A 14,337-nucleotide genomic window follows, 5' to 3' on the forward strand; every position below is an offset into this window, starting at 1 on the left:
GCGGTCCTTACAAGTCTGTGTATCACAGCTAGTGAGTGAGTGAGTGCTCAGGACACTCAGATGAGACGCTATCTCCTGAATCAGAAATACCTGAAATGGCACCCAAGCACCTATGTTCTTTAAAACACTGTGAGCTGTTTGGTTAAGGTAAGAGGCATACAGCAAGGCACCTCAACTCTTGCAGTATACAAGTACCTACTAATTCAGTACCTGCTCTGTTACCAAGTGAGTACTGGTAGCCAGTTATTTAGATAATCTCTACTAAACTAAGTAAAAAAAGATTATATGAATAAATAGTTTAAAATGTGCCAACGAACAAAAGACTTAAAAGATATTTTATGTTAAAAAGTAAACTGATAATGGTTGGAAAAAACTACAATTCTCCCAATCACTGTTGGTGACTATTTAATAGTATCTCAGTTAACAAACCTCTCTCTCTGTTGTCGCGACGGTCTCTCTCCCCGTGTCTTCTCTCAAATGAAGAATCTCTTGCTTGCTCTCTGTTGTCTCTCTCAGGGTATCTGTCTCTTTCAGGATAGCTGCTTCGCGTCTCCCAGCTGTCATGATAGTTGCTACTACTACTGTGACTATCAATCTGAGAACCTCTTGTGCCTCGACTTCCTAAACAAAGAATATTCACACAAATATTTAACACGTACACTTCATTCAACAAGTTGTAAGTCACAATCCTTCCTCCCCCAAAACATATAAAGATGTGTGGGTTGTTGTTGTTGGGTTCTTTTTGGTGAGTTTTTATATTTGAAAGTGTGATAACGTTGAAAACGATATTATATGCTGGATTAGAATACTCAAAATGTCTAATGACTGACTTGAGTAAGCTTAAGTCCTCGTTTTCCCTTCCTATAAAAGAAAGGGACACATAATGAAATCATAAAGCAAACAGACTCATTTCAATTAAGCCAAAAACAATGAAACAAAAAATAAAAACTATTAATGCATATCTAAATTACAGAAATACCATAAAAACATTTAAAATATGAATTATGGATATATCACATTGACTACACTTTATAGTGAAAACATTCTAATATAGAACCAAGGTACTTTGTTGACAGTAGGTGATACCTGAAAATTTTCATTAAAAAAATTGGGAAATGAATGTTCACAGTTGCTTTATTATAGCCCCAACCGTAAAGTACCCAAATGTCTTTCAAATGGTGAAAGGCTAAACAAACTGTGGTACATCCAGATCATAGAATATTATAAGTTACAAACTACTGATACATGCAATTACTTGGAAACTTAAGGAAATTCTGCTAGTGAAAAAGCCAATCTCAATAGGATACACACAGCAGGATTCAGTTTATGTAATACTTGTGAAATAATAATTACAAGATGATAGACATATTAGTGGTGGCCAGGGGTCAAGGACAGGGGAGGGGGTCTGAATGTGCCAACAAAGGGATAACAAAGGGAGTCCCATGATGATACAGTTGAGGATCCTGATTGTGGTGATGGTAATGCAAGACTACAGAGTCACTATGGAAAATATTGAATAGTATGGAAGTTCATAAAAAAATTTCAGAACTACTATCTGATCCACCAGTTCCACTTCCGGGTACAGAGCCAGAGAAACTGAAATTAGGATCTGAAAGAGGTATCTGTATTCCAATATCTGTATTCCCAGGTTCACTGCAACATTATTCACAACAGCCAAGACAGAAACCACCTATATGCCCAATGACAGATGAATGGGGAAAAAATGTCGTATATACATAGAATACTTTGGCCACCTGATGCGAAGAGCCGACTCATTGGAAAAGACCTTGATGCTGCGAAAGACTGAAGGCAGGAGGAGAAGGGGATGACAGGAAAAGATGGCTGGATGGCACCACTGACTCAATGGACATGAGTTTGAGCAAACTCCAAGAGACGGTGAAACCTGGCGCATTGCAGTTCATGGGGTCGCAAAGAGTCAGATGTGACTCAGCGACTGAACAACAAGAGATATATATATATAATGGATTTCTCTTTGTTGTTTTTAGTCACAAAGTGGTGTCTGACTCTTTTGCAACTCCATGGAATAGAGCCTAGCAGGCTCCTCTGTCCATGGGATTTCCCAGGCAAGAATATGGAGTGGGTTGCCATTTCCTTCTCCGAGTGATCTTCCCGACCCAGGGATGGAAACTGCGTTTTCTGCATTGGCAGGTGGATTCTTTACCCCTGAGTCACCTGGGAAGCCCTATAAAGGATTATTCACCCTTTAAAAAGAACACAGTTCTGCCATTTGCAACAACATGGAAGACATTTTGCTAAGTGAGATAAGTCAGACACAGAAGGACAAATGCTACATGATACCACTTACATGTGGAAACTAAAATAGTCACACTCATTGAATCAGAGAGTAGAATGGTTTTACCAAGGGGCTGGTCAGAGGGGGAACATGGAGGACTAGTCAAGGGGTACAAAATTTCAGTTGTATAAGATGAGTAAGTCACAGAGACCTACTGTACAGCATGGTGTCTACAGTCGATAATACTGTACTGGAAACTCAAAAATCTGGTAAGAGGACAGATCTTATATCAATAACATTCTCATCACACACACACACAAATAACAATAGAGAGGAAACTTTCACATGTTAATGGCACAGATTTCGGTGGTGGTTTCAAGGGTATACACTTATCTCCAAGCTTATTAAGCTGTATATATTAACTGTGTATAGATTTCTGTATGTCAATCATACCTCAGTAAAGTGATTTTAAAAAAATTGCATAGAGCTACACACACATCTTACAGGTAACAGGTTTTGAGCACTGAAAGAATTATAGTATAATTCTAAATGCTTTAATTGTGATGTTTTAATAATCAAAATATCTATAAAGACTATTTTAATAATTAAAGACTAGAGAAAGAAATTTAAAAAAGACTACAAATGAGCTACATATAACATCAAGGAATGAAAAGGTAAATGTCAGATAGATGCTAAGAGAAAATTGGTTAAAAAAAGTCACGTCTGAGGATACAACTCAGAAAATGAAAGAGAGAAACAGAGATGGAAAACCTGAAAGTTAAGAATCAAGGAGAACACAATGGGAAGACCGAACAAATGTCTGAAAGTGAAAGTAAAGTCACTCAGTTGTGTCTGACTCTTTGCAACCCCATGTCCATGAGAAGTATTCTCCAGGCAAGAATACTGGAGTGGGTTGCCATTTCCTTTTTCAGAGGATCTTCCTGACATAGGGATCAAACCCAGGTCTCCCACACTGCAGGCAGACTCTTTACTCTCTGAGCCATGAGGGGCTCAAACATATATCTAACTATATGCTAAGACAGAAAGATTGAAAGGATAGAATAAGCTATATCATACAAATACTAACCAAAAGAAATCTGTGAGTGGGATAATCTTTTTTAGACAAAAAGATAACATTTAGGATGAACAGGATCATTCTGTAACAATAAAAGGAATAATTTGCCTTACATGTGCCTATGAGCAAAGCCTCAAAATATTCAAAGCAAAAATTGATCAAATCATACAAAAATCAACAAATTCAAAGTAATAATGGAAGATTCGGCTCACATCTCTGTAATGATAGAAAAAGCAGACTAGAAAGAAAATGAAATGCAGTTTTGAAAGCATGATTAACACACCTAACTTCAGAGACACACTTTACATACTTTGCAACCATTAAAAGCACATGCAGAATACATGAAAACTGACTGACAAGCCACAAAATAAGTCCTAACAACAACAAAAAAAAGCCAAAAAACTGAGTTCAAATAGTCTCCTCCAATAACAATTAAAATTGAGGGTAGGGGATTTATTTTAAAAAGCATGACTGGAAATTTAAAATCCTATTTCTACACAACTCATGAGTCAAAGAAAAAAACCATACCAAACTTCAGAAAGTGTTTAGAACATATAAATATAATCAGACTGTCAAAGAACAGATAAATGCTCATTTATACACAAACTGTTCTCTTTTAGAAAAGAGAAAAAACAGAAGCAACACTTTCCAACACATTTTGATCTCCAAACCAAACAAAGACAGTATTAAAAACTAAAACCTATGCAATGGTATGCTGGCTCCAAAGAGCCACCAGTGTGCTTCTCTTCTCATCTTCACACTGAGTGGCCTTGTTAGCAGCTCAAAATCTGCTATGGTAGGAGTAATTTATACTATGGAAACTGGCATTAGCTACAAGCCAGGGCTTTCTTTCTGAAGAGTAAGTTGCTAAATATTTACAGTCATACAGTGATTATATACCAACCTCAATTATAGAAAAAGATTTTTTTATTTAAAAATTAAATTTTAACAAACCTATTTTCGAACTTTTAAAAGAAATGAAATATAAATTTATTTTAGAAATGCAAGAATAGTTCTGACAATGAAAGTGTTAGTCGCTCAATTGTATCCGACTCTTCGCAATCCCATGGACTGCAGTCCACCAGGCTCCTCCGTCCATGGGATTCTCCAGGCAAGAATACTGGAGCGGGTTGCCACTTCCTACTCCAGGGGATCTTCCCGACCCGGGGATTAAACCCTCATCTCCTGCATTTGCGGGCTGATTCTTTACCACTGAGCCACCAAAGAAGCCCTGCTGCTGTAGCTTCAAGCTATTAGCTCTTCTTTGAACCTCAGTTAAAGGTGGTCTCCTGCATTGCAGGTGGTTTCTCTACCATCTGAGCCACCAGGAAAACCTATTTAGAAGAATAGTTGTAAATTAAAAAAAAAAATTAACATAAGTAACAAGGTAAAAGAGAATGACTATATGATCTTCTCAAGATACAAAAAAACAGGCATGACAGAAGCTGCCGGCTAAGTTAGGAAAATAGGAGATTCCCTTTGCTGGTAGCTTAGCTGTAAGAAACCTCCTGACAACGCAGGAGCCGCAGGAGACACGGGTTCCATCCCTGGGTCGGGAAGATCCCCTGGAGGAGGGCATGGCAATCCACTCCAGGATTCTTGCCTGGAGAATTCCATGGACAGAGGAATCTGGCTGGCTATAACCCCTGAGACTGCAAGGAGTCGGACACAACTGAAGCGACTTGGCACACATGCACGCACCCTAAACACAATAAAAAGCATCTGCAAGTGGAAAAGAACTCCCCTGCCAAGGGAGAAGACTAGGGTTTGATTCCTGGGTTGGGAAGATTCCCTGGATAAGGAAATGGCAACCCACTTCAGTATACTTATCTGGGAAAAGGAAACCCCACTAACAGAGGAGCCTGGTGGGCTACAGTCCACGGAATTGCAAAGAGTTGGACACAACTTAGCAACTAAACAAACAACAAAAATCTACAAACACCATGCTTAATGGTGAAATGTCAGCAATAATTCCTTAAAATATGAAACAAAGCAAAGAAGCCCATTATACCACTTGTAGTCAACAGTGCGTTGAAACAGCTGCTCAGCAGGTTACTGACAACAAATAAATATTACTCAGAAAGAAGAGCTAAATATGTCTATTCCCAGATGTAAATGTTTAAGAGAATCTAATTATATCTACCAAGAAAATACAGCAACATCATAATGTAAGATGAATATAAAAAATTTAATTAACATTCCATACACCAGCAATAAGCATCAGAAAATGTTTTAAAATATATCATTTGGTGTGCCTGTATGCATTTACTTAAGCACTATTAAAAACCAAAAAAAAAACAGTCACTTCAGTGAAGTTCAACTCTTTGCAATCCTAAGGACCATAGCCCGCCAGGCTCCTCTGTCCATGAGACTCTACAGACAGAATACTGGAGTGGTTTGCCATGCCCCTCTCCAGGGGATTTTCTCAACCCAGGGATCGAACCCGTGTCTCTCAAGTTTCCTAAACTGGAGGTGAGTTCTTTACCACTAACGCCTCCTGGGAAGCTCGAACATAAAGGATTCAATAACTTACGGCATACCCTACAATATACACTATGCACCAAAAGGAGGATGTGGCTGTTTACCAAGCTGACTTATATGTAACTATCTCTAAGATATTTTAAAGGGAAAACAGCAGTGTACAGAATATATAGTTGTTTTTTTTTTAATAAAAAATTCTTAAAAATTATATTTGTAAAACCAGAAGAGAAAGTGAATAAACATACATATTTGCTTGTATAGCATGTTCTTCAGCTGGTTACATACAAAATTGGCTAGGACCAGGTCAGGAACAGAGGGGAGGCTTTCACTATGTATCTTTTCATAGCTCTGAAATTCTGCACCATGTGAACACATTATTAAAAAGAGAATCTTCTGGAAAAGAAAATGGCAACCCACTCCAGTACTCTTGCCTGGAAAATCCCATGGATGGAGGAGCCTGGTAGGTTACAGTCCATGGGGTCGCAAAGAGTCGGACATGACTGAGTGACTTCACTTTCACTTTTGACCAAAATAACTACATCCCTATGGAAGAGAGAGACAAGAGGCATCAAAGTGTTTGAGTTTCTCCTGCCCTGTACCTTCCTTTTCTAAAGCCAAAGCTATATCCAATAGAAAGAACGTATGGAATTTGAGAATTAATGGAATCTTGGTTTATTTCTCCTTCTGTTTACTCTATAATGCCCTGAGTAATGCCTTATTTGGGGCTTCCCTTGAGGCTCAGATAGTAAAGAATCTACCTGCAATGTGGGAGATGAGGGTTCAATCCCTGGGTTGGGAAGACCCCTGGAGAAGGGATGGCAACCCGATCCAGTATTCTTGCCTGGAGAATTCCAGGGACAGAAGAGCCTGGTGGGCTACAGTCCATGGGGTCACACACAGTCGGACACAACTAAGAGACTAACACACACACACACACACACACACACACAAAGTAGTTTAAAAGTCAAGTGGGAGACTTGATTCGTTATTGGTGTACTGGCTGGGGCTAAAATTAAGGTGATCTTGTTACAGTTAACATATAGGTTGAAGCCACAAGACTCATGACCTGGGTCACAGAAAATTATCATAATGCCTTATATATCATTTGTAAACTCTAAGGCAAAATGTTGTTAAGGACTTCAAACTTGTCACTGATTTGGCATCAATCCGGTATTAACTTTTTGTAAATTTCTAAATAAAAGCAAATCTACCCTGTGGGGCCTCCAGAACAGAAACCCAGAAGCATCTGCTTGGTATCCATCCACGTGCTTATACACATGTGATTTTAAATAGAGTTCTTTAAAAAAAGAAAATGTTGAGGCTGCTGCTAATGAAAATATATACCATGGTGCTAAAATTCCACCTATAATCTATTCTTTTGTTTTTATTTCACTAGAGTTTGGGTTAGGATAATTTTGACATAAATGAAAGTCTATTGTTTAAACAGTCAGAATTTATAATACTCTGCTGTTTCTAGCTAATACCCTATAATTACCATTCAGTGTGAGTTTTTTGGTACATATATATCAATGCATAACAAAATTTAAAATTTTATAAAGCCAAATAAAATAAATGTTTTTAAAAAAAGAGAATTTTTTAAAAAAATACCATTTACAATGGCAACAAAAATAGAAGTTACCCAGGAATAAAACATGCACAGGACCTTAATAGAAAAAGTTACTAATCAATAAATTTAATGTATTTGAAGTAAAAACCCAACAGTTTTTTCATGAAGCTTTAAAAAAATTCATTTTTAAAAGACAGCCTTCAGAATGGCAGAAAATCATAGCAAACGAAGCAACTGACAAAGAATTAATCACAAAAATATACAAGCAACTCCTGCAACTCAATTCCAGAAAAATAAACGACCCAATCAAAAAATGGGCCAAAGAACTAAATAGACATTTCTCCAAAGAAGACATACAGATGGCTAACAAAACACATGAAAAGATGCTCAACATCACGCATTATCAGAGAAATGCAAATCAAAACCACTATGAGGTACCATTTCATGCCAGTCAGAATGGCTGCGATCCAAAAGTCTACAAACAATAAATGCTGGAGAAGGTGTGGAGAAAAGTGAACCCTCTTACACTGTTGGTGGGAATGCAAACTAGTATAGCCTCTATGGAGAACAGTGTAGAGAGTCCTTAAAAAACTGGAAATAGAACTGCCATTCGACCCAGCAATCCCACTGCTGGGCATACCCACCAAGCAAACCAGAACTGAAAGAGACACGTGTACCCCACTGTTCATCACAGCACTGTTTATAATAGCCAGGACATGGAAGCAACCTAGATGTCCATCAGCAGAAGAATGGATAAGAAAGCTGTGGTACATATACACGATGGAGTATTACTCAGCCATTAAAAAGAATACATTTGAATCAGTTCTAATGAGGTGGATGAAACTGGAGCCTATTATACAGACTGAAGTAAGCCAGAAAGGAAAACACCAATACAGTATACTAATGCATATATATGGAATTTAGAAAGATGGTAACGATAACCCTGTATATGAGACAGCAAAAGAGACACAGATGCATAGAACAGTCTTTTGGACTCTGTGGGAGAGGGCGAGGGTGGGATCATTTGGGAGAATGGCATTGAAACATGTATATTATCATATGTGAAACGGATCACCAGTCCAGGTTCGATGCATGAAACAGGGGGACAGGATGGGGAGGGAGGTGGGAGGGGGGTTCAGGATGGGGAACACATGTACACCCGTGGCAGATTCACGTCAGTGTATGGCAAAACCACTACAATACTGTAAAGTAATTAGACTCCAATTAAAATAAATTAATTTATATAAAAAAATATATATGAAAAAGCAAAAGGTTAAGAAAAGCCAAGACAACTATGAAGGAGAAGGTGGCGGGCCTTCATCTTACTGTGAAACTATAATAAACCAACAGGCCTATAGAAAGAGTAAGAATGGTCAGAACTCTGCAGCAGTGTTTTGGGGAGGGGAGCAAAGTGGGTGGAGGAAGAGAGATGTCAAAGTTGACCCAGTCCAGGAAGTGTGGAGATAGTCAAATTCACTTAGGTAGGTGGTTATTGATGATAATGGTGATGCCAAATTCTTTTTAGAGGAAGGTAAGAAAAAATGGCTCAAGATTCTGACATGGGATGTTTTGAGGTGGCTTTGAAGCAAGCACAAGTACTGAAGAACACATGAGTCAGTCATTTCTGACACCACCAACTTTGAAAGTCTATCGTTTTAAATTCCATTTTAATGATCATTTTATCATATATTTACCTATTTATTAGAAATTACTTCTTTTTGATTTTTATTTCCTGATAGCAATTTTCTTAGTGTTCCACATTAACCAAGATGGTAGCCATGACTGGACATAATTCAAATGGGGGGGTGGGGGGAGGGGTCCCTAAGTCAGGCCCCGTTTATCTTCTGCAATTTTAGCTAATAATTCCTACTCAGAATTTATAGAGAAGATGATAAATGCAATTAATTGAAAATTACTTTGACAAAGTGATAATGAATGTCAGAAATAAATCTTAGGAGATTTCATAATTTCTGTATGAACATACAAGACACAGTTCACTGACAAGTCAAACACCTTACCCTTTTCAGGCATCTCTGGAGCTCTTCCTCTACTTCTGCCCATCCGGTCATTCCTAATCTCACTTCGAGACTCATTTCTGGAGTCATTCCTTATTTCAGTGCGAGAACTTTCTTCCCTCAGATGGTTTCTGCCATAACTTCGGGATTCTTCCTGATAGGCGTCCTCCTTTCGATGAGCATCTCGACTTTCACGGTCCCTGTAGTCGTGGGCATCACGAGTAGACCGAGAATCCCTGGGGTCTCGGCTCTCTTTGTTATCTCTGCTATAATCTCTCACCTCTCTGGAGTCCCGAACATCTCTAGAGTCTCTTAGTTCCCTTCGGTCTCTAGTATCTCTGGCATCTCTCCGATCCCGCCCATCTCGAGGTTCTCGGTCATCCCTGTGGTCTCGAGAAGAGCTCTGATCCTGTTCATACTCTCGTTCTTCTCTTGTGTCCTTTTCTCTGTCCCTTTTACCTCTAGTCTCTGTAAACATAATTTAGGAAATACACTGTAATTCCTTTCACAAAACTGTAGGAAACTAGACAATGTATTCAATACACAGCTTTAATTTTTATTACAATGGTAATTCATGTTCTTTACAAAAACTAAAAGGAGAAAACATGGGCAAATAAGAAAATTAAACCTATCTGTAAGCTAAAATTCCAAAGGTAATTTCATTAACACCTGGATTATTTGTCTTGATTGAACAAGATATTCTGGTATCAACATACCCATACGTAAGATGTGAAATAAGTAAGCTGATCTCCTATCAATCCTATCAATGATGGAGTACTTTTAGAAATCACTTTGAGATTCAAAGGTACAAGTGACTTTAACTCATCTCTACTAAGTATTAGGCCAGACTAGTTCACACATGACCTCCAATGTACTTAAGCACTTGAGAGTAACCTATACTTAATAAGCTGGTGGCAAAAAGATACTGCTATTCACCCTTTCTCTCTCTCTCTTTTTTTTTTTAAGCTATTTAATGGACTCACACTCCCATCTCTAAAGCTTTTTCTACTTAAAGCACTTTCTAACATTTCATGGGAAAACTTTAAAAAACAACTTCACTTTTAAAAAAGCTGGAATGAACCTCAATAGTTATTTAATTCAAACTCATCACTGTATACATGAAGGAACAGAGGTCAAGAGCTTAAGTGGTTTAGTCAGCCCCATACATGGTGGGAATTTGCAAAGATTAGAAACTATTCTTTAGAGACATCTGGAGAAACATAAATTGATGACAGCATAAATTGAAAAGAACTGAAAGAATTAACGAGAGACCCTCAAAGAACAACCCCTGTACTTTTTTTTTAATCAGATTCCTTTGTAAATTACTCTTATACTCTGGAACAACCACAAGATCTGACGCTATTTTAGCCATTTTATAGTAGCCTAGGACCTATGGGTAGGTCCGTAGACTTTCCCTGTCTAGTATCCACAAGATCCTCATCAATGACTTATCTCCTCTGCCTACATCCATAAACGCCACCTAAGGATAGAAGCCCTAGGCAAGAATCTGACAATGTCTCAATTTTTTTTGACTACATCTATGACTTCAAGTCCTCCTCCAATACCAAGTGTGCCTAGAAATTTGATCACTTCGCACTAGGTTCTCTTTTATGATGCCCCCAGCTGTCTTTACCAAAGACACTCAGTTCCTGTATTTGCTCCTTACCTTCCTTCCCATCCTTTCACTAAAATTATTCTTATTTCAAAAAATGACTTTCGGAAGATTAAAGAAACATCCTCCTTACAAACAATCAAAAAGTGTATGATTTATTATTAAAAGGATTCATATACCATAAAACTCCCTTACCACAAAACAAAGCATTCTTGTAAGAATCAACTGCATACTAAATTTTCCTTTCATTAAGGAAACTGTGTTTAATAAATAGTATTTTGAAATAATTAAGAGTTTTCATTCAATAAGTAGTCACTAAAAATATACCATATTCCCAGTCAACCTTAGTTGTTGATAGGTGTAAGAGCATTTTCCCCACTTACCAATGTTTTATATATACTGCTGTGCTGATCTGGTTCCAAAATCATGTATACAAGCAATAATTCTCTAAAATACATGCCCTGTCTAAGTCCCTATCTATGCATCCATCATTTCTAGAAAAAAATAATTATTTCTTGCACTGTTGACTGGAGAATAAGTTCAACATGTTTCACAGGAGATGCTATGTGATACAGAGACTTTAAAAGTGCACATTAAATAGAAATGCTGTTGCAAGTAAGCACATATTTCCTGAGTATTCTTTATGTTAAAAAAAACTAACTTAGAAGATTTTAGGAAAAAGGCTTGCTAAGTTAAATAAACAACAAGAAGCTTAGACAAGAATTACAGAAAGAGATGAGAGTGATTCAATTGTACTGCTTCAACTGTACTACTTCAATCTCAGTTTGAAGACGGAATAGCAAATTCAAAGTTAATGTAATGCTCAGGAATCTAAAAACTGTCTTGCTTACTTCTTTGTTGAGTTAGACCTGGAAAATTGATCACTTGGTTCCCATGGACCTGCTGAACATTCCCCCAGCCCACACCTCTTTGTTAAGACATCTCTGATATGTTCCAACTCTGCTCCCTGGTTTGTTGCTTTTCTTTTAACCTCTTCTGTTGTTTTTAAAGAATTAACTAAGCAATTAGACGGACACTCTTAAGAACTATATAGTCCCAAATTTCTAGAACTTGAGACTACTCAAGTAAAACAATGTACCGAAAGAAAGCAACAACTTAATATACATATAAATGCCCAATTACATATATCTATAGCTTACATTTCCATGTCCTTAAGCATGGAAATTGCCTATTGCCTATTGCCCTAAAGAGCTCTGATCCACGTGTTACAGAAAACGTAGTATATAACACAGTTCTCTTCTATCCCTTATTCTAACAATAAATCTGAATGTCCGATTTTTTAATAAAGAAAATATCCACTTACATAAAAGAACTCTAAAAAACCCACAACACTGCCGAGTATTTACCTTCCCTCCTTTCATGACGCCGATCGTGAGACTGTGAAGCTCGCTCATGATCGTGCCTCCCCTTCTCTCTCACTGGAGAGCGATGTCTTGGAGGGCTTTGCTTTCTCTGAGGAGAAGCCAGAGAATGTGAAGGATAGGGAGAAGCAGAGCGGCGTAAAGGTGGAGTTATTGTCCTCTGATAAGATGGTGAAGGAGTTCTTTTTCGGCGAGGAGAAGGAGAATGTCTTTGAATCGATGATCCTGACTGTGAGGAAGATGAGTGATGTCTAGAAGATATTGGAGAATGATGTTGTCCTGCTGGGGAAGTGGATCTGTAAAGAGAAACAATAAAAAACTGGGTTCAAGAGCCTTCACTTTCCACCAAAGGAAAGTCTTTTAAAACAACAACAAAACCCTGAATATAAAAGTTAAAGCTAAAAGTGTGAATAATAATTTTAATTCAAAATGATGTAAATCATTAACAGGTTGATTTTTAAGTCAGTTTGAGGCAACAGTTCTAGATGAGACACATATTGACCTCCTGAGCTTTGGCTCCAAGGCACACTTCCTTTTTCCAGGTAACATTCTCCCTGATCACAAACGGTTCTTATTATCACATAAAGTACGGAATTCACTCTTAACCAGAGATGATCCCTGACAGTGTGAATGGGTACTTAGAGGACAGAATCCACAAAGAACTAAAGAGAAAACATACCAGTGAGATCTAGATAGATATTACTGGCTGTGAGAATGCCTATAATTCAGGGTTGTGGGAGAAACGAAAAGCTATCACCAGCTATACCAAACATAAAGTTTGACTGCCTGGGCTGACATGTAGGATGGGGAAAGAACACTAGGGTTAAGGACAGGACATACTGCCTATACTGTCTTTATCTTAAATAACCTACCTTTCACTCTTGGGCAGTACAAATTGAAATTTAGTTCATAAGCTTTGGTTTAACTAAGGCTCCCTCTACTCCCTTCAAATCATGTTGCTTGACTGCTGCCAGAGAAATAACTTAAAAACACATGAAGCACATCTGAATCACTCCTATGATTTGTTAGGTCCTGGGCTCTGTCTACAATGAATATGCAAAAGTTAAGTGTGACGGAGAGCTAGAACACATGCATTTGCACATTAACTGAAAAGAAACATGACTAACATATAAAAAAACAGCATTCCAGACATCACATACTGAGATACCACATACTGAGATAAATATCATATTTCTCAAAGCAATCATTTCAAGGCTACATGGTTGCTCAAAAAAATTATGAGTTTCTGTTAACATATTATGGAATTACCTTCAGTGTCTATGATGAGTATTTTTTAACTTCTGCAATGCTGACAAAGTTATTAAACCAAGATTTCTCAATCTTGGAACTACTGGCATTTTGTATGCAGTGCTTCTTTGTGCTGGGGGCTATCCTGTACATTGGAGGATGTTGAGATCATCCCTGGCCCCTACCCATAGAAGCCAGTACCATCTGACTCCCACCCCCATTCATACCAGTAAAAATTACTTCATATAGCTCCAAATGTCTCCAGGCAGGTAAAATCAAACCTTCTGGAGAATCCTTGCCCTAAACTATGTTGTTTATAAATGATGCCTTAGTAGAACTTTTATCAATAAAAGGTTTAAATCTATGAAATACATGTTGCTGAGCCAGGAAAGTGGTCTAATACATTGGAAAGGATTTTGTAAAATAATGAGTTGAGCGAACAGAAACACTTTTTGGATAAAAGTTGACAGTAAAACAACAACAATCAATAAATATCAGCTAACTAGAACACCACACTTATCTAAACATTCTAGCTATTTATGATTACAAAACTTTCATACTTTTAATAAAAACTGTTATTCTTTCCTTATATACAAAAAATAAGACATAAACCACCAGAGTTAAACTGACTCTAAACTGGAATATATTTACTAACAGGTATGAGCAGAAATGCTCCATGAGTCTTAGCCAAATCTGGAAAACC

General features: G+C 37.7%; 1 protein-coding gene across 9 annotated transcripts in view; it reads right to left on the reverse strand.

Moving 5' to 3' along the window:
• The window catches only part of ZC3H13 (zinc finger CCCH-type containing 13), a 103,566-nt gene that overhangs the window by 25,932 nt on the left and 63,297 nt on the right, over positions 1 to 14,337 (reverse strand). For all 9 annotated transcript variants that reach the window (XM_061434564.1, XM_061434563.1, XM_061434562.1 and 6 more), the window contains 3 exons: positions 12,372 to 12,682; positions 9,396 to 9,860; positions 430 to 621 (listed from right to left, as the gene is read on the reverse strand). In XM_061434564.1, the coding sequence (XP_061290548.1) occupies positions 430 to 621; positions 9,396 to 9,860; positions 12,372 to 12,682 (968 nt within the window). The remainder of the gene's footprint in view (positions 1 to 429; positions 622 to 9,395; positions 9,861 to 12,371; positions 12,683 to 14,337) is intronic.

Source organism: Bos javanicus, chromosome 12 (assembly GCF_032452875.1).
Source record: "Bos javanicus breed banteng chromosome 12, ARS-OSU_banteng_1.0, whole genome shotgun sequence".
NCBI classification, from domain to species: Eukaryota; Metazoa; Chordata; class Mammalia; order Artiodactyla; family Bovidae; genus Bos; species Bos javanicus.